General features: G+C 38.4%; 1 protein-coding gene across 5 annotated transcripts in view; it reads left to right on the forward strand.

Moving 5' to 3' along the window:
* STAM (signal transducing adaptor molecule) overlaps window positions 1–12,814 on the forward strand; it is a 61,415-nt gene extending 48,601 nt beyond the window's left edge. For 2 of the 5 annotated variants that reach the window (XM_043883284.1, XM_043883282.1), the window contains 2 exons: window positions 111–280; window positions 3,836–12,814. In XM_043883284.1, coding sequence (XP_043739219.1) covers window positions 111–280; window positions 3,836–4,061 — 396 coding nt within the window. In that variant the 3' untranslated portion in view covers window positions 4,062–12,814. The remainder of the gene's footprint in view (window positions 1–110; window positions 281–3,835) is intronic. The other 3 variants (XR_006336934.1, XR_006336932.1, XR_006336933.1) reach the window with 3 other exon arrangements.
* Window positions 12,815–20,666: the final 7,852 nt, after the last annotated feature.

A 20,666-nucleotide genomic window follows, 5' to 3' on the forward strand; every position in this document is an offset into this window, starting at 1 on the left:
AGAAGTAACTTAGAAGACTTCAGAGATGTGATTGTTGTTCTGTTTGTAATTGAAAGCATGCCTGTTAAAATCAGAGGGAACCTAACATGTTTTATGTGGAACTGTTCTAGGTGTACCCACCTCAGAGTGGTGCTTACCTGGTCGCAGGGAGCGCCCAGATGAGCCACCTGCAGAGCTACAGCCTGCCCCCAGAGCAGCTGTCTTCCCTCAGCCAAGGAGCAGTGCCACCGTCTGCAAGCCCAGCCCTTCCTACTCAGCAAGCCCAGGCTTCCTACCCCAAGTAATTTGATTATTGACTTGTTTGTGGGTAGTGCTATTGAAAGCCTCAAGTGCCGTCGATCATCTGTAATCATGAAAACTGGATTTAAAAAATGCAGGATGGGTGTCATCACTGCAGCAGGGTGCCATCACTGTCTGTGGTGGCAAGTGGGTTCTCTGGGACCCCGTGCAGCATGGCAGTGCCAGCCAGCATGCCAGTCCTCTGTCCTACTGGTTCCTTGAACTACTGGATTCTGATTTTGCCTCGTTGTTGTTTTTTCTTAACTTTTAGTTTTGTACTGGGGTTAGCCAGTTAACAGTGTTGTGATTGTCTCAGGTGGGCAGCAAAGGGATGCAGCCAGATTTGTACATGTATCCATTTTCCCTCAAACTCCCCTCCCATCCAGGCTGCCACATAACATTGTAGCTAGGTATTTTTGATATTCCTTCCCATCAGAATTTCTTTTGTTTTTATCTGAGTCTGATATTAGCTAAGGACTTTAATGAAACTTAACTTTATTTTGATTACTGTAATTTAACATTTTATACAAATTTCACATAAAAAGCTCAGTGTTCTTTGATTATTCTTTTACAATTTATAGTTCTGAGCTGTCTCTTAGAAACAAATATGTCCTTCTTTTTACCCTGGTAGGAAGTTAGTATATATATCACAGCTTAATAAACCACATGGAAGGAGACAGTAACAAGAAGCTGACACCCCCATGGTTCATGGGGTGAGTAGCTGGTGATAAAATGTCAGGGTCATTGTTTTGGTCATTTACATATAATGCCTCATCATGTAAATGATTATATGTATGCATTATATTATTCATAATTTATGAATGCTTTTTCTACTTCAACGGGAAGTCATTCCTTTGTCTCAAACAGGTAGACTTAAGAGTTCACAACAGAAGTTTCTCAGTAACACAGGCACAATTTCTAGGAACCTCCATCCGTGTTGGAGTCGTCTCAGAGCTCCGGTCCTGCCCTCACTGTTGTACTGTTCAACCTCAGGAGCCCCCCTCTAGGGATGCTGAGGGGTTGCAAACATGATTTTGTGGTCACATCTCGTATTCTGAAGTGACCTTAAGAAAGAGGGTAATGGGGAAGCCTGTTAGAGGCATCAGATGACAGCAGCCAGACGACGGCACTCCCTACTGGGTTAGAGTTTAGGGGAAAGTTAGGTGGGACCCTTTCTGTCTGTCCAAGGACTTTTTTATTTTTCTAATTCTCAGTTTGTTAAAACCAAATACTCTTACATGGAAATCAGTAGGGAGCAGCTTTTAAGAGAGTAACATGTTACTTTAAAATTAGATCAAAGTGAGTAGAGGTGGAAATTGTTTAGAAGTGAGCCAGTGTACGGGAATGAAGTAGGAAGCCCTTAGAAACTTGAGCCTTATCCAGAGGTACTGCTGTGTCCCAGCTGGTCCTCGGTGACCCTGTCACGCGCGGCTCTAGTTGCTCTCGCCACTGAAGGTTGCTTGGATCTCTTAGTCCAGAGCCTTGAGGTATTATCCTTGTAAATGAGCTGCTCTGATAGTGGGTGCTGCAGAGTCAGAGTGCCGTGTTACTGTTGGCTGGGGACTGCCCTGTCCTCTCCTGCCACCTGGGTATGAACCCCTGTCCTGGACCCATGGCCTGTGCTGTATCCCCCAGCCTGGCTGCTGGCTAGCCGTAAATGTCACCTCTCCGGAAACACAGGTGCTTTTCAAGAGGTGCTTTTGGTAGAGCATTAATGTCAAAATATTTAGTCCTCTTCATCCGGCTGTTCTACTCATTCTTTAGTTCTCAGCTTCATCTTTGCTCCAGGGCTGTCTCGCCCTCCCCCTCGCCAGCGCTGGTGCTCCTCTGTTGCTGCCCCAGGCCCCCAGCGCACTGTGTCGTCTTGTGGTCCGTATCCCCAGCTAGGCTGCTGTATCCTGAGAGCTGGCGTGGGATCTGTCACCTGTAGAGCCACACTGTATAGCAGTTTTATACCTGGTGGGAACTCAGTCGATACTTGATAAACAAATGTCTTGATGGGAGTTTCAAGGGCTGTGTTAGGCCAGTGAGTTATACATTTCAGTTTCTTGAAAAGTCTTCACAAAGACCTTGAGACAATTTTTAAAAAGATATATTAGGAACAGTTGTGTGTATGTACATGTGCATCTGTGTGTGTTTGAATGAGAAAACTGATGGCAAAACAAACATATGCTAACAAAATTGGAAGTAGTGGAAATGGAGGTGGACGTATACATCATAGGGGTATATGACATATTTGACTCAAGCCTTCTAATTGCACATCACAGTCAGGAGGAATTTTTTCCTGTGTTTTTGGTAGGCAGGTATTTTAGTGTCCCTCGGTCCATATCTAGCAGACAGTTTCTTATTCTTTTACATAGATTTTCGATTCTCAGGTTGTCACTTTTGCAGACTTCCGTCACCCTAGGGGGAGCCTGTTAAAACCAAGTTGCGTCACATTGTCCTTTCCTGGCCGTCACCGCAGCTCGTAGGGGCTTCTCTGCCTAGTTGCGGCACGTGGACTTCTCTGGCTGTGGCACGTGGGCCTCTCTAGTTGTGGTGCGCAGGCTCAGCAGTTGCCGCGCACGGGCTCTCTGGTTATGATGAGAGCTTAGTTGCCCCTCGGCATGTGGGATCTTAGTTCGCCACCAGGGATCGAACCCGAGTCCCTTGCTTTGGCAGACGGGTTCTTAACCACTGAGCCAGCAAAGTCCTGATTGCTCTTCTGTCCACAGTCGACTAGTGCTTTTCCGTCCCCCTCAGCCACAGGCCCGGACCCTGACCACAGTCTGCAGGCCTGTGCACACAGGCTCCTCTCCTGTTTCTGCTGCCTCATTTCATGCCACTCTGCCTTCTGCCCACTCTGCTCAGCCATCCAGGCCTCCTTGCTGCCTCTTGACCATGCCTGGCCTTTTCTCACAGGCTTGCTGTTCTCTTTGCCGGAAGTGCCCTTTCTCCTAGATCGTGGATGTCACCCCCTCCCACTCTTTTCGGGTCTTTCCTTCAGTGTTGCTGTATCTGAGTGGCCTCCCCCAGCATCCTGTATCCACAGGAATCTCTTGTCCCAGGAACTAGTGGTCCTCCTGGGATGCTTTGTTTCTTTTTGTCTTTTTTTGACTTAGACCATTTTTAAAGTCTTCCTTGAACTTGTTACAATGTTGCTTCTGCTTTATGTTTTATTTTATTTTGGCAAGTGGAATTTTAACTCCCTGGCCAGGTATCAAACTCACCCCCTGCATTGGAAGGCGAAAATCTCAACCTCTGAACTGCGGGGGAGTCCCTGTGTTTCTTCGTATCACCTCTTGTCACTACCTCTTGACATATCACACATTTTTTCCTCATCTTTTTTCCTCCTGTTAGAATATAAGTTCCATGATGGTGGGGACTTCCCCCCCTTCTTCCTTTATGATATCCCAGTGCCTCAAATAGCAGTATCTGGCACATTCTAGCCATTTAATAAACACTTAATGGAATGGATCGCTTGACTGAGTGACTTTAGTGAACAGCTTTGCTGTTGATCTCTGCATGGCCGTGTAAGTCAGTGTTGACCTAACTGAGTGTTCTGTCCCCTCCACAGCACAATGGTCAGCCCCGTCCCGGGAAGTACGTACCCCAGCCCGGCTTCAGTGTACAGTCCTCCCCCTGCCGCCACAGCTGCTCCCGACGTCACCATCTACCAGAACGCGGGGACCAGCCTGTCCCAGGTGCCGAACTATACGTTACCGTCCACAGTGCCCCAGCCGGGGGGCAGCCAGCAGCCGCCTCAGCCGCAGCAGCCGTACTCCCAGAAGGCTCTGCTATAGGACTGGAGTCCCCTTTGTGGCAGATACCCGCCGATCGCCAATGGCAATGTTACGAGATCCTTTAATATCTTAAGATTGGTTCACCCTCAGCTTATAGGAATCGTATCTTGGTCAACACGTTCCAATGTTCAAGAAGGGAGATCCCTCTTCAATTTGCACTGACTTTTTAGAGGGTCTCCCCTCCCCTCCCCTGTGAGGAATGAAACTACTTACAACATATAATTCCTTTCATAATATGAAAGGATCAATGCAAGATTATCTGTCTCGTAAAACCACCTGGCCTGCAAAGAGTCAAACTTACCAACACTGTTGTGGCAAATGTTGTGTACATAGGTTGCTGTGTAGCTTCACTACTGGCCATTTTGAATCACAAGTGGTGATCATGTGAATATATTTAACACTGTTAAATTAATTGACCTTGCTATTTTATTTTAATCATGAACAGCTACCATGTTCCATAATGTTTTGTGTAAATTGAAGATAATTACACTATCCTTTTAAACTGCAAGAGAAAAACTGTAGCATATGTACATGAAGGTGTTATGTTGTCCCCATTTCAGTTTCCCATTCAACTGAACCTTCCTGGGAGTAATTGGGAGCTGAACGCACATATGTTATGTCATTCTGTAGCCTCTGCATACTACTAGCTGTCATCACACCAGCGTACAGTAGCTAAATTTTTGGTGCACTTCTAGCAAATGATGATGTTCCCCTTTAAACTTTGACATTTTGGCATGATATATCAGAATACTGTGGGACCATGAGACAAAAATCAAGTCGGACTGCATTCTTTTATACCTTAACTTTTAAAGAGATAATGTTGATTTACTTTTTCCTAGTCGAAGATAGTAATTAGGTTTCTAAACTGTATACTGTGTTTATTGGTGGCAGTGACACCAAAGATAGAGGCAAAGGATAGAAGCTTTTAAACTGGAAAGAGAACATGAATTACACTACAATTTCAGTCTCTTGTAATTATTTAGGCTACGGTGAAATTCATTTCATCTGTCTTATTCCACTGCTAGTCTTTTAAATATGTCTTTAACACATTGTATCCTTTAATTCTTCATTAAAATGAGTGTAAGTAGATGTTTCAAAGTCATCTAGATTCCTGGCTTTGCTTAACAGTTTGTATATGTATTCTTGTCTTTGAAACTGAATTTATAGGCTGTTTTCTCTCTCTCCTCTCTTTTAAAGTTCCCGAATGGAATTATTTTGGCTTCTTATTCAGAAGCAGTTTTGAATGAATGCTTTTTCTTTTAATCCATATGAAATATGTTTTCTGCTGATATTTTAATCTCCTTAAATATTTATAATTTCCCAAGTTGTGCTGTTATTTAACACTATTATTGAAACAACTGAAGAATTGAGTACCATAGTAAACGAATTGATTTATTAACAGGTTTCACACCATAAATGAAGATTTAATTTGTATTTTCTGAGACTATTGTGATCAGGTACTTGCTTTCCCTTTTGACACCATGATTCTACCTTTGACAAGGTAGGTTCAAATTTACATCACCCTAATTTGTGTTTTCCTAAGTTTAGAGTACTTTGCCCTCAAACAGTAATTTTAAAATTCAAAATCAAACTTTACATTAAAATTTTTAATATGTTGTTTTTTGCTAAACATTGTCAAAAGATTGTAATATTTTTCATTGCCATTTGAATAGTTTAAGTGATACACTTTGTGTCAATTCATACTGTATTTTTCTCTGTTTTTTGATAAATTCCCCAATACCAGTGGCAAAATGTATCGTTGTCCCATTTTATTTTGGTATGCTTCATGCTGTAAAATCAATGACATATTCTCTAGTATGTGTTTTGCCTTGTAAAAGTCAAAGAATGGTGAAATGAAAAAAGGCTATCCTTATTACAAGGCATGTGTAAGTTTCTTTACCTAGTCATATTACTAGGCTTTTATAAAGATTTAAATGATGAATACTTAAAAATACTTAAAACCAATACTATATTATAAGCTTGTAGGTTTCTTTTACTAGGCTTCCCTAGTAGCTCAGTGGTAAAGAATCTGCCTGCAGAGCAGGAGATGCTGGTTTGATCCCTGAGTTCAGAAGATCCCCTGGAGAAGGAAATGGCAACTCACTCCAGTTTTCTTGCCTGGGAAATCCCGTGGATAGAGGATCCTGGCGGGTTATGTTAGTCCATGGGGTCACAAAAGAGCTGTAGATGACTTAGCAACTAAACAGCTTTCACTTACTAGGTATGAAAACACCAGATGGAAAAAATTCCACTGAAAAGGAAGCACTGGATTTTCCATCTTTCAGGTGCCAGGGCAAGGATAGAAATAGGAAAGGACTAATTAGGAGCACAGTGATTTTGTTCTGCAACCAGAGTGTGTGCTGCACTTTTGTAAAATTTTTCTTTAACAGGTAGCTGTCCCCTTTTAAAGGGAATTGAATTATTTATAAAATAAATTAGCTATAATAAGAATTTCTGGGAAGCAAATTTTACTTCTCAGTAAAACTCTTTTTGCTTTTATGAAGTAAAAGTAAAAAGTTTTTTTTACTTTTATAAAGTTTTATAAAGTTTGTGTATCCATAAGCCAGTGACATCTGAATGGCAAAATTCTGCCCAGTTACTGTCTAGCAAGAGTAGCTAACAAACCCCATGGTCAGTCGGATGACTAATACATCAGTGTCCTAAACCTACCTACTACGTAGTGCGTCCTTCCCCTGATTTCCCCTAACTCCGTGGTCCTGCTTTGCTGTTCCTGTCTCTCCTACTCATGAGGAACCTTTTTCTGTGCCAGAGATTTTCTTCACTGTATTAAAAACTTCTGAAAGTTTGTCTCTATACCTGTTAATTTATGTAATTAAAATGCTTAGTAGACCCCTAGTGTTCTTTTCTCGTAGTTTTCATAAATGACACATGTATAATTCAGCATGAAACTTACCTTTAGTCCCAGGCTTCAAGTTTATAAAAGATAAATTAGTGTCCTATCTGATAAACTCTGCAACTGCAAAAACTATACAATTATTTTCTAAATTTAGGTCCATTGGTATAATTTGTCAAATTTTCATTTAAGACATTAAAATCACTGTTTTCTTTTTCTCATCTTACCAGTTAGCAATTATAGAGTGTTGTTGTATCACTCTTTATTTAATAGTAAAATCATATAATTTTATAATTTAAAAAAAGTTTTTCATTGTCAATGAATCTTTGTACCCTTTAGAATAAAGAAAAACTTACTTAACTGTTTCTCAAAGACCTTATGTTCAGTTATCTTTTATTTTAGAATCATGATTAAGTGTTCTTGTCAAAACCTAGATTATTTTCTTTCTTTTTTTTCAAGATTTTTTTTTTCAGGTGAACCATTTTTAAAGTCTTTAATGAGTTTGTTACAATATTGTTTCTGTTTTATATTTTGTTTTTTATGAGCGTGAGGCATGTGGAATCTTAGCTCCCTGACCAGGGATCGAACCTGCACCCCCTGCTTTGGAAGTTGAAGTCTTAACCACTGGACCACCAGGGAAGTCCCTAGATTATTTTCTGTGTTATTTATGATTACAGCCCCTGTTTCTAATCAAAGCTTCCTTGAATTTTATGCCCTCTTTTTTCTAATATGGTCTTCCTTTGAGATTATTTTTCCCTCCTGATTTTTCTTGCTTCAGAAATATTTTTTCCATACAGATTTCTTTACTGAACAAAGCCTAACTCTTTATTGGCGATAACTTGTGGTCATACTGTTCTTTGCTGATTTTCTGACTCCTAGTTTTATGTTAATCCTTGCCATTGCCATTATTCTCCGTTTCCTGTTTCTTTTCCAGTCAGAGTTTCTGATAAGGATTGCATATTAAGTGTCAGTAAGCTCCTGCATAAACATGAAAGGAACTAGTTCTAATATCTTTTGGTGTTCATAGACTTAAGAAAGTTATGTGTATTTTAGAAAAGAGTATATTCAAATTTTTTTATCTGATGCCATCAGTAACAAATATTTTTGAGTTTATGGCCTCAAAATATGTGTATTTACAAATGGTACAAGTTCTACTGTAGTAATATGTGTAGTACATTATGAAACCCAAGAAATCTTACAAGGATAAGAGTAAAGTTTATTAATAGAAATTCTAATATTTCTTCGCTTATCTCTGGTTCATTAGTCGGTACCCTGGAATGTATCTGCCCGATTAGGAGACCACTGATTTAGAGGTTACGACTAGACAGAGGGGAGGTACTGTGTTACTAGGTTGGCCCTTTGAAGTCGGCATCTGAAACTACAAGTGCTGCTTTTCCCAGCCATTCTCTATGTTGAGAATTTTCAGTTATAAAAAGATTGAAGTAATATATTGAATACCTGAGTACTCTTCACCTTGATTCATGAATCATTAACATTTTGTTAATGATACTTTATTGTGTGAATAGGCAAAGTTAGACTTTGCACTAAACTATATGCCCAAGCATTTCATCATGTATTTTGTTAAAGATAAATACCTCTTCCTTCATAACCTAAAACTTTATCTAAGAAAATTAAGAAAATTAACATCTAAGAAAATTAACAGTAATTCTGTAATATAATTATTACCAAACACCCCTAATAATCCCTGTTTTATAGGTACAGTTTTTTTAAATTCCAGGAAACAGATCACATTTTTAATGTCCCTTTATTCTCTATGAATCTGGATTAATCTCTTCTTTTTTCCTCCATGATTTTTGCCCTTTTAAAGATCAAACCTGTTGTCTTTTAGTGTGTCCCACATTCTGGATTTATCTCTCTCTTTTTTTTAAATGTTAATTATTATTTATTATTTGATGCTCTAGTCTCATTATAGTCCTCTTTTTTCTTAATTAACCCTTCAAAAGTTAGTCAGAATTATGTGATTTATGGTTAAAGGTGGTGAATCTAAAGTTTTCAATCTCATATCAGAGAAGTGTATATATAAATGAACATTTTGAGCCTTTGGATGTGGTTTTTCTGTATAAATAGAGGCTGTGTGCTCAGGCCACTGATGCTTAGTACAGTTTTGTGTCCTTTTTATCCAGTTGCAGTTAGAGTCAATGAAGGAAATCTGAACCTTTAAAAACAATTGGCTCCCTTCTATCCCCTTTCAAACCCAAATCAGCTTTTCTTAAGCTTATTCATGTACCTGATTCACTCACAGTGGCTTTTAAGTATTTTAGAAATGGCATCAACAAGTATAGAACTTTGTTTTAGGGTGTGTACATTTTGGCATGTTTGTTTTAAAAGACTCATTACCTTTTATTCATATCTTCTATTAAGATACTGAAATCACTTTAAAGGAAGGGAAGTACTTCCTTTTTAAAAAATCTAGATTTTACTTATTCTCCTGAGATTGGTTGCCAAATTGGAATCAGGCTGAGTAAAATTTATTCCCAGAGTAAAGTTAGAAACACATACAAGTTACGGTAATATACACTATCAGGTTGTTAAGTAGCTGGTTTAAACCCTCATTTCAGTTGGTTAATGGCTTTTAAAAAAAAACCCAATATTTGTAATCCGTTGTTTTTGTGTCAGGCTATATGAAATTTCTTAAAGTGTAGGATAATTACATATCTTACTACTTCAAAAAGAGATCTAGTATGTAAACAATTGAGGATGTTTTTGATTAATTGTACGTGATGTTTTCTGGAAGGTATTTAAGATGCCAAATATGAAACGTCCATGTGGTATGATTAAAATACTTGTGTACTGGTTTTGAATTTTGTTCCTCTTCCCTCAGAGGAAAAAAAATGTTTCAATTTAATATCTTTGATATTCTGTAGTTTTAAAATACGATAAACCTAAAGGAGTTGTGAAACATGACCAAGGAAGTTGTAGTGAAGAATACAGGTAAATTCACTAAATATTTACCAAAGAAGCTTCATTATAACAAGTCCATTTCTATGCATGGTAGATGGCACAGGATAAAACAAATGGTTTTAGTATTTGCACTGTAAATTGTATCCATTTTGACCATATGGGTTTTTTTGTCAAGGATGTGGTGATACTTCTGGTTGAAGAAAAGAATAAGAACTAAATTATGTTTCAGGAGTTTATTGGGGTTCTATTCTACTATGATGTGGACATTTTAGTTCATGACCCTTAGGAATTCAGATTTTAACCCAGATGTGTCTTTTGTCAAAAGAGTTATCTTGCTAGATATGTGATCCTGGGCAGTTCCATGAATCTCTCCAGCCTTCTACTTATTTATAAATTGTCGCGTTAGTATAACTGTTACATGATCCTTTGAGGCTTGCAGAAATTCTGTGCTTCAGAGCCTCAGCCTTCTCGCCATTCAGCCTGGACAGCTCATCTGTGCCCCTGCTGTTACCTCACAGCTCAGAGGCAGACAAGGTACAGAAACTTGGGGACCTGTTCCCAGCACATGGTCACTAACAGTCCCTGTGTGTCGTCTGGGATACTTGGTGTCCGTCAGTCCAGCGGTCCCCGGCCTTTTTGGCACTAGGGACTGGTTGCGTGGAAGACAATTTTTCCACAGACCAGGGTCAGGGGGATGGTTTCAGGATGATTCAAGCGCTTTACATCTATTGTACACTCTTATTATTACATCAGCTCTGCCTCAGATCATCAGGCATTAGATCCTGGAGGTTGGGGACCCCTGCGTTAGTCAACTCCTGAGCCTTTTGTTGATGTTTGAGTGACCCCACAAGGAATATCTGGACTTGGAGTAGAAGCACTTTCACTTGATAATACTTTCACTTTCACTGGTGCCGATTTGGAGGAAAAATTAAATAATTATGGCTCTGAAGCATATACTGTTTTCGTATCTTGTGTCAAGCTAAAGGAGAGGCAACAACAGACTAAGATTATTATGAAATTTTATTGCTTTTGATGTTCTTGTAAGCAGAATAGTACCATTGGACTCACCGAGGTGAGAATGGTGACAAAGCCAACGTATTCTTTTTCTGTTTTATTTACCAAGTAAGCAGATTACCTGAAATGCTGGAGAACTATGGAAACTAGGAGCTTCCATCTTTGAAACAGGCTGAGAGAGTCTTTTTCTAATATTCCAAATAAGGTACAAAGTCAGCAATGGCATTTTTTGTTTTTTTGCATCACAAATATTTGACCTAGGAAAATGTTATGTATTGTGTGATTACAAGTTATTAACACACATAAACATTTGCTTTTAAAGGTTAGTTTTTTCTAAGCAACTTTTTCGTATGTGTCAATGTCAGTTACATGTGTACAGTATTTTACATAGTTATATAGAACAATTTCAAAAATAAAATGAATTTTTTTTTTTTTTTTTAGTGTTCTTGTTTGGACTTCAGGAAATTAGATATCCTGCTGGCATTAAAAATTCTTTCCTAAATTAGTTTATGATATTTCATGGAATCTCATTAAAAGGCTTTTGTCAAGTATTACATAAAGTAAATAAGCTTTTTATAGAGGGAGAAAGACAGAATTTCCAGTTGTTTTCACTGGTTGTGTTATATTCCCAGCAGGAATAGTCAGTTCCTTTTTAGAATCTTTTTTGCTGTCTCTCGCTGATTTTTTTAAGAGTAATTTCAGGAGTGAATACTGGTTAGTTTTTATCAAAACAAGCAGACAAAAAAGACAAAGCTCTTTACGTCATATTGAGAATCAATTTTGTGTTTGTATAGGTAATGTTTCTTCTTTATTTTTAAGAGATTACTTACATTCTAGTTGTTCTTTGTGAAATAATTTAATATCAAAACATCAGGATACTTTTATTTCATTGACATGGTTGCCAAATTTAATTTACTTGGAGGGGGAGCAGGCAGGCCAGTGGGTTTCCTTTGGGTTAAGTTAAATATGCATTTGCAATAGGAAGACTTCTGGTATCTGGACTGGAACTTTATTAGGCTATAAGTTAAAGTGTTGTGCTTTTGCTTAGCTCCACAAAACTGAGGAGTATTTCTCCTCTGCATGCCTTTCATGAACTTGAAAGAGAATCATCTCCTTCAGGTTTTCAGTATGAAGGGAGCAAAGTTCTGTTTTTATTTCAACTCTTATTCAGCATTTGTGTCTAACTATGCTGATTTGTCTATTTGAAAAGCAAAAAATGTCCTCCAAAAAAAAATATCCTCCAGTTTTTACTTGCTCAAGAATACTTACTGTAACATAATTCTATTTGTGCTTTGAGTGGGGAGCACTAAAATTAAGTGTCTAGTTTATACCAAATGTTTGTTTTATGTATATTGTAATTCACAATGATCAGGGAAATTGGTCACGAAAATTAAGCAAAGGAGGATAGATTAATTGCTGAAGGAGCTGAGTTTAAGTAATATGTTTTAACCGTTTTGTCAAACACATTTTGAGATTAAAAACTCTGAAGTATTTTTCATTTTTGACCAAGAGGTGAGCATTATTACATTAAAATTGAGTAGAATAATCTAAATTATTATGTATAGTATCTTTTGAAAGTCATATTTCTAAGCTTTTTTATATCTAGTAATTCACATGTTTATTAGTCATGCTGTGTATAACTCTTTTTTTTCTAGATATTTATTCCAAGAGCTGTGGTTTGAGAAACATAAAATTCTATACAGAATGAAATCAACTGAAGAGAAACCTGAAGACTGATTGTGGTTCTCACAGATAATTCCTGTTTATTGGATTTAAAATGTTGTAACTTTGATGACCTGGAGCTCAGAGTACAGGGAATTTTGCTGTCGGGCATTTATGTGTCCTAAAAAATCACTATGCAGCATGCATTACTACATGATAAAAAAAGCCTTAGAGTTTATGGGGAAAACCCATCAGAGGCACAACATTGCAGAGCATCTGCAATAACACACTTAAGAATAAAGATAGGAACCTAATATAAATAGTAGCACTGTTTCATGTGTTAAATGGTTTACGAAGACATGAACATTACAGTAAATATGACGCTTTACCTTGACAAAGACCTAACGTGAGCCTTTGGGAGTGGATATGGGAAGGATTTATTTGTGAATTAACATGCAGATGGGCATAGGGACTGCTAGAGTAGGAGAGCGGGCTGTGACACCAGATCTGGGTAAGGGTGACTCAGCCCTGGGTGAGCTGAGGGCGCTTGCTGGTGGTGCGGTGAGGCGTGCCCGCATGTGGGTTTTGCCTGTCTCTGCAGGTGTTTTGCATGTTCCTGCGTGACTCAGTTTATCTGGGTGCATCTTCTGCATTTCACCTACTGTTTCTCCTGGACAAAGCCACACAAACTGAAATTTGCATTTTGCTCACATTGTTCCTTAAGTGTATCACCTCCTGCAACAAGTTTTTGTTTTCCAAAGAGCAGTTATATCTATACTGACTCTCAAAGTCATTGAGAGATGGAGGGTGAGTGGCTAGTCACCATTTATGTCTAACTTAAAAAGCAAATGTTTTTTAGGGATGGAAAAGAATCAGGTATATCTAGGATATAAAATGTTCTTTCCTCTTTACAAGGTAGAAAGGATCCCAGTAGAGCATGTGAGCACGTTCAGATTCAAAGAACTGTGTTTTGCTGAAGTACAACCTGTGAGATTATATGACTGACAACGCTGCCACCTCCCTCCAAAAAAAGAGAAAGAAAGGAGGAAAATTAAAGAAAACCATCATTTTCTGAGTTAAATGGGCAAGGCCATCGGGCCATTATTTCCACTGATTTTTTAAAAAATTAACTATTGATTTGACTTTCAGTTGGCTGACTTTTGAGTAATGCACCAGGATTTCCAGGTTTACTGCATTCTAAATTTTTATATTTCATAGCACTTAGTAGATATTTATTTAAATAATTTCATAAATCAGGAGATGCAAATGCAAGTCATTTATAGGTTCATTTTGACATCAGAGTTTTGTTTTCTTGGACAAAATTGCTCCATTTCTTTCTAAAGCATGCTGTGTTGGTGAGTGAGCCTCCTAGAGGTGATATCTCCGTCAGCCACATTTTCCACCCCGGCTTATTGCATTAACTTTTCCTGGTCCTCAGCTTTACCATCTATAAAATGAGAAAATTGTGTCTTCTTAAGTTCTGTTCCAGCTGCTGTTCCTGCAGTGATGTAAAAAAGCAGTGTCACTTTAATTTTATTTATTAAACAAGCACTTGCATTGTTCTTACTGTGGGATGGGTACCACTCTTAAGTGCTTTTCAAATCATTCATTTAAAGTGGGCTGATGGGGAGAGGAAACCAAGGCAGAGAGTTTGGTAATTTACTCAAGGTTGTCCAGCCAGATGAGGGCAAGGCAGGGACTCAAAGCTAAGGAAAGTTTGTGCTCTTATTCATCAGCTTGTCTTTAAAACGATGATTCAGTTTCTAATGTATGGAAACTCCAGAAGCTACAGGGGAGAATGAGGCAGCCCCTGCTCTCCAGAATCTTCATATGAAGGGAGAATTTTGTACTCTGTGTGTGTGTGTTTATGTCCCACAGAAGAACTCTAAAGTAAACACTTGGTGAGACTGCCTCATTAGAATGTAAAAATAACACATTTTCAGGTTAAGTAATTGGTTCCAAGCTTCCAACTGGCTTATTTAAGATTATTTAAATAAACCACAGGGTTCCAGTCTGATGGTGATAAACTTGGTGAAACTCTTTTAGGGTACTGTGGAAACATGATAGTTAAAAGGCTGACTTACTTGATACCTAAGATTAATCATACTATGTGTAGAAATTAGAATAGTTATGTGGAATCATTGAAGTTTTCAGTCAACCCAAACCCCTTCTATGTATATTAATATGAACTTCTCGTTAATGGGAGATTCCTAACAATGGGATCTTTTTCATATTTTTATCTGTATTGTACCTAGAACAATATCTTTTCCACTGTACTCACTTAAATGTTGAGTAAGTGACCACTTCAGTATTACAGTAAGCACGATGAGTCTCCGGAGAGCTCTGTGTCCCTGTCAGGGGCCTGCCAGAAAGTCAGATTATACACAGGAGGTTAACTAAACAGACTTACAAAAGAACTCCTTACCTGAAGACTGAAGGAGCCAGCAAGGAAAGTGGAGGCATCCTTTACTGTCAGGACCTCTGAGTCAAGAGGGGTAAGTGTTAACATGGCAACACAAGGTGAGAGCTGGACTCGTGGAGGAGGGACAGACGGATAGAGCTCTGACTGGCACAGTGGTCAGGAGAGAAGGACGAGAGGAGTCCATACCCTAGGGTCTCCCACTGCCGTCTGATTTCTTGCCAGTCATCTCACTGGCCGAACCCAACTGGAATTCAGAATGATGGGGGCATGGGTAAGGGGATGGATGGAGAGTAGCCAACATAGTAGAAACATACCTGGGTATGTGTTTGTCCCTTCAGGCTGCTATAACAATACCATAGCCAGGGGACTTTCCTGGTGACCCAGTGGTTAGGACTCCATGCTTCCACTGAAGGGAGCATGGATTCAGTCCCTGTTCAGGGAACTAAGATTCCACATGCTGCATGGCAAAACAACAACAACAAAAATACTGGAGCAGTGAGGAGATGGAAATGACATAAATAACAAATTTATTTCTCAGTTCTGGAAGCTGTAAAGTCCAAGGGCAAGATGCTAGGAGATTCAGTTTGTGAGGGCCTGCTTCTGGTTCATAGCTGTCTTCTCACCATAACCTCTCGTGGCAGAAGAAAGAAGGGAGACAGCTCCTTGGGGTCTCTCTTAGAAGTTACTAATCCCATTCACAAGAGCTCTGACCTTGTGACCCAATCACTTCTCAAAGGCCCTACCTCCAAACACAATCACCCTGGGGCTTAGAATTCCAGCAAATTTTGCAGGGAACGTAAGTAGTCAGTCTATTGCATAATTGAAGCAACCCTTGTCATTGAATGCAATTTGATTCACCACTTGCAAAAATATTTTAAAAATTTCCTCTGTCAGTTAAATTATCGTACATATTTTATGAGAAGCCAAGCATGTTCTAGGTGATTTCCAATTAGTTGGTTAATCTTCCTATTGCTAAGAGTTTATATAAAGTACTGAATTCAAATTATCAGTAGGTGGTGCTGCTGAGATTGAATCTAGAAAAATCTATAGTAGACATTTCTTGATGATTAGGATTTCAGACAGGTTATTTGGGAAAGAATGTTACAGAACCATCAACTTGTGATTTATTGTTTTTTATAACATCTGAAAAACATCAGTTTTTAGGATTTTGATTTACTTAATGTGTGGAATATTCTGGATTTGCCCAACATAGGGGCAGCAGTGGATGTGTCTCCACAGAATCTGAAGGATGAGCATGTTATAGAATATAACCACTGATAATTTTCTGACATGCTGTACTGGGGGTTTACCACTTGTCTTGTTTTAATTTACTTTTTGAGATAGAAGCAATAAATCAATGCATATCAAGTTTTTTTAATTAAAAAATTTTTAAAGTCTATTGATTTTTTTTGTAGTATTTCTGTTTTTTTAGTTTTGGGGCTGTGAGGCATATATGGGAATCTCAGCTCCCTGACCAGGGATCAGACCCATACCCCCTGCATTAGAAGGTGAAGTCCTAACCATTGAACCACCAGGGGAGTCCCTCAAGATTTTTTAAGTGATTCAATTTTAATTTCCTGGAGAAGAGAATTGCATGCAATTTAACAAGTGCCCCAGACGATTGTCCTGGTAACACTGGTTTGGAAAATGCTGATGATATGCAACCTTCTTTTGGCCTAAGTTTCCTTATCCAGTTGGCTTGAATTTCCACAAACATTCTAGGTCACAGTCACATTTGAAAAGGTAAAGAAAGCTTTGGATCTTCTCCCCAGAAAAATGCGCCCACCTAGAGTGCTGCATATTATTTCAGGTGTTTCCGAGATGCTTAAAATCCATCTATATATCCTGTCTGTGAACCCCTATGCTGTAAAATCTGTTTAAAACTCTTCAGTCTAGGCATCAAGGGTTGCCCCAAGCTTGGCCCATCCCACTGATGGACCCCTTTACCCCATCATTGCCATCAGAGTTGGGAGCTGTGAAGATGAGCAGATTTTAGATATTGTGTTCCTGAACACGTGGAAAAGCTAAATTCACAGAACGTGTATGCTTTGTTTACAATCCATAGGAATTCTTCAAAACACACAAAAGAGTCATTTGAGGAAGTCATCTAGGCAGGCTTTCATATTTTGCAGTCATTGGCATTGTCCAGGAAAAAAAGAAAAGGAGATTGTGTTGATCTGTCAAGCCACCTTTTTCTGTTCTCAAAGACAAGCATCTTATTTTGAGCATAATTTTAGGGCCATGGCGTCCCACAAGAAAAGTTGTTCTGCCAGCCTGGCAGTGAAACATGGGAACTCCTGACAGAATTCTCCAGCTTTTTACCAAAGCATCCTTTGACATCACCAGGCCTAGATTCTGCCAGCAGAGCTGCCAAGTCACTCAAAGTTCTTTATTATTGAGACTAAGTTTGTTACTAGTCAGAATCAACTTAGCAGTCTGCTGCTGACTGTTAACATAAGTTCAAAGTGTTATTATCATTACAGAAGAAGGTCTGTAGACTAAATACCTTAGGTCAGATCCCAAACAGATATAAAAATAGAAATCATATCCAGGCCATTACCTCTGTGGTGGTGATTTAGATACTACTTTGTGTTTACTTCTATATTTATTATAGTGATTAACTAGCTGTTTATGTGAAATTGGTTTATCCAAGCTTAAGTATTAAAGGGTGAAAGAAAACTATGTTGAGTGGCAAGACAAAGTTTTTAAAAGCACATGTAGACCAGTTCTAAAATATAAACAGTTCTTTGTATACATGAAATGATCATTTATTTTTCATCATCTCGCTTTAGCTTGAAAGTGTAAAGTGGAAAATGGAATTCAGCAGATGTTTCAGTACTAGGGAGATCTAACAATGACTAAGTGGACAGAAAAAAAGCTGGCATAGCGGGCCTGACTGCCATCTTGTGAGGGTCCTGTTTCCAAGGTTGGCCTTGACTGGCTTTGGGAGCTTGGATTTGGGGAGGGTTCCCACCATTCTCAGAATGGAGAAGAACGGCACATTGGGCCCAAATTATTTGCACAAATGATGTGGTCCATGCTGATCACCTGCTTCCTTCTGGGAGTCTGGAATCTGGAGACATGCCAAGTAGGACTTGATCCGGAGACATAGTCAGCCCCAGTAACAGCTCCAGGCACCAAGGGTAGTGAGCTTTCTTGGTTGGCAACATTACACACGTGTTGTCACGCCTTGTTGCTGGGGGAATTAAACTTGTCCTTTGTGACTTTGGTTCGAGAACTCATAGAAGCCCATACCTGGTTTCCCTTGACAGACCCCCATGCACCTTTTTTCTTTTCTGGCTTTGCTTGAAGTCCTTTCGGTGCAATAAATTACAGCCAGGAGTGCAGTGTACTGAGCCCCGAGAGTCGTCCTAGTGGATCATCAAAACCACAGGTGGCACTGGGGTCCCTTCAACACAGCAAGGTCCTGTCACTGCCTTTGGGAAGGTCACAAAAGTGTAAGGAAAGAAAACATACATTTAAAGCTATAGCACAAGGTAGAATTTAGTAAGGTGTTCAGTACTACAAGAGGAGATAAGTGCTAATATTGCAACTGCAGAGTTAGATACAGGCTATAGTCATTTCAGTGTTGGGAACAACATTTTTTCTTCAACTTCATTGCAGTAATAAACACAAAAAAACCCACATAATTAAAATATACCCTTTCATGAGTTTAGACATGTATATACTCATGTTACCATCCCCACAGTCAAGGTGATGAAAATATCCATCAGCTCCAAATTTTCTGCGTCCCTTTGTTTTGTTTTTGTGTTAAAAACACTAGACATGAGATTCACCTTCTTAACAAATTTTTGAATGCATGATACTTTATTATTAACTACTGGCACAATGTTTTAGAGCACGTTTCTGGAACTTACCATCTTGAATAACTAGCTCTATACCCATTGAGTGACAGCTTCCCATCTCTTCCTCCATCTCCAGGTACCACCGTTATATTGTCTGCTTCTCGATGTCTGACTGTATTACATGCCTCACATGAGAGGAGTCACGCAGTGTTTGTCTTTCTGTGACTGACTAATTTCATTCATCATGTCTTCAGTATTGTTGCAAAGAGTAGGATTTCCTTTTAAAGGCAGGATAATATTGCATTGTGTATACATTCCGTATTCATTCCTTGGCTAGTGCACATTTGGGTTGTTTTCTGTTTCTTGGCTGTTGTGAATAAGGCGGTGGTGAATGTGGGAGTGCAGATGCCTCTTCAAGATCCTGATTTCAATTCAGTCCCAGAAGTCATGGTCATGTGGGAGATCTACTTTTAATACTTTGAGGATGCTCCATACTACTTTCCATAGCAGCTAACCCATTTTACATTCCCACCAACAATGTACAACAAAGACTCCAGTTTCTCCGCATCCATCCTCACCAACCATATTTTTTTCCCTTTATAATAGCTATCTTGACAAGAGTTGTCTTGTTCCAGATTTTAGAGAGAAAATTTTGTTTTTCCACTATTGAGTATGATGTTAGCTGTGGGTTTTTCATATAGGGCCTTTGTTGTGTTGAGGTAAGTTCTTCTATACTTAATGTTTTGTTTTTTTTTTTGAAGTCTGGTGAAAACGTGTTGAATGTCGTCAGATACTTTTTTCTGCATGTATTGAAACAATCATGTGATTTTTGTCCTTCATTCTCTTAATGTGACATTGTCACATTGACTTGCATGTGTTGAACTACCCTTACATTCCAGGGATAAGTCCTACCTGGTCATTATGATCCTTTTAATATGCTATTGAATTAAGTTTGCTAATATTTTGTTGAGAATTTTTTATATCCATATTAATCAGGAATATTAGCCTATAGTTTTTTGGCTTTTTTTCTTGTTTTTTTGTCTGGCTCTGCTATCATGGTGGTGCTGGCCTAATATAAAAGGAGTTTAGAAGTGTTCTCTTTTTATTTTCTAGGAGAGTTTGAAGGGTTGGTATTAATTTTTCTTAAATATTTGGTGATAAATTTACCTATGAAACCTTCTGTCCTGGGCCTTGTTGGGAGGTTCTTGATTATTGATTCAGTCTCATTTGTTATTGATCTGTTCAGTCTTTCTGCTTCTTTACTCAGTCTCGGTGGTTTCTTTAAATGTTTCTTCTAAGTTATCCAACTTGTTAATATATAATTGTTTGTAATAGTCCCTTATGATTTTTTAAAATTTCTGTGACATAACTTGTAATGTCTCCTCTTTCATTTCTGATTTTTAGCCTTTTCTCTTTTTTATAGTTAGTTCAGCTAATGGTTTCTTGATTATGTTTATCTTTTAAAAATAACTTAGTTTTCTCTATTTTTTGTATTGTTGTCTATTCTTTATTTCATCAGTTTCTGCTCTAGTCCTTATTGTCTGCTTCTTTATGCTAATTTTGAGCTTAGTTTGTCCTTTTTCTGTTTATTTGAGGTGTAAAGATAGGTTGTATGAGATCTTTTTTAATGTGTTCATCACTAAAAACTTCCTTCTTAGTACTGCTTTTTGTATATCCCCTAAGCTTTGGTATATTTTATTATTGTTTTCATTTGTCTCGAGATATTTTTAAGTTTCCCTTTGACTTCTCCTTTGACTCAATGGTTGGTCAAGAATGGATTAATTTCCAAGTATTTGTGTGTTTTCTTAGTTTCCTTTTGTTACTGATTTCTGGTTTTATTTCATTGAAAAGTGCAATAAAATATAGTAAAAAAGATTTTAGTCTTCTTAAATTTGTAGAGACTTCTTTTGTGACTTAGCATGTGA

The sequence above is a fragment of the Cervus elaphus genome, chromosome 23, assembly GCF_910594005.1.
Source record: "Cervus elaphus chromosome 23, mCerEla1.1, whole genome shotgun sequence".
Lineage (NCBI taxonomy): Eukaryota > Metazoa > Chordata > Mammalia > Artiodactyla > Cervidae > Cervus > Cervus elaphus.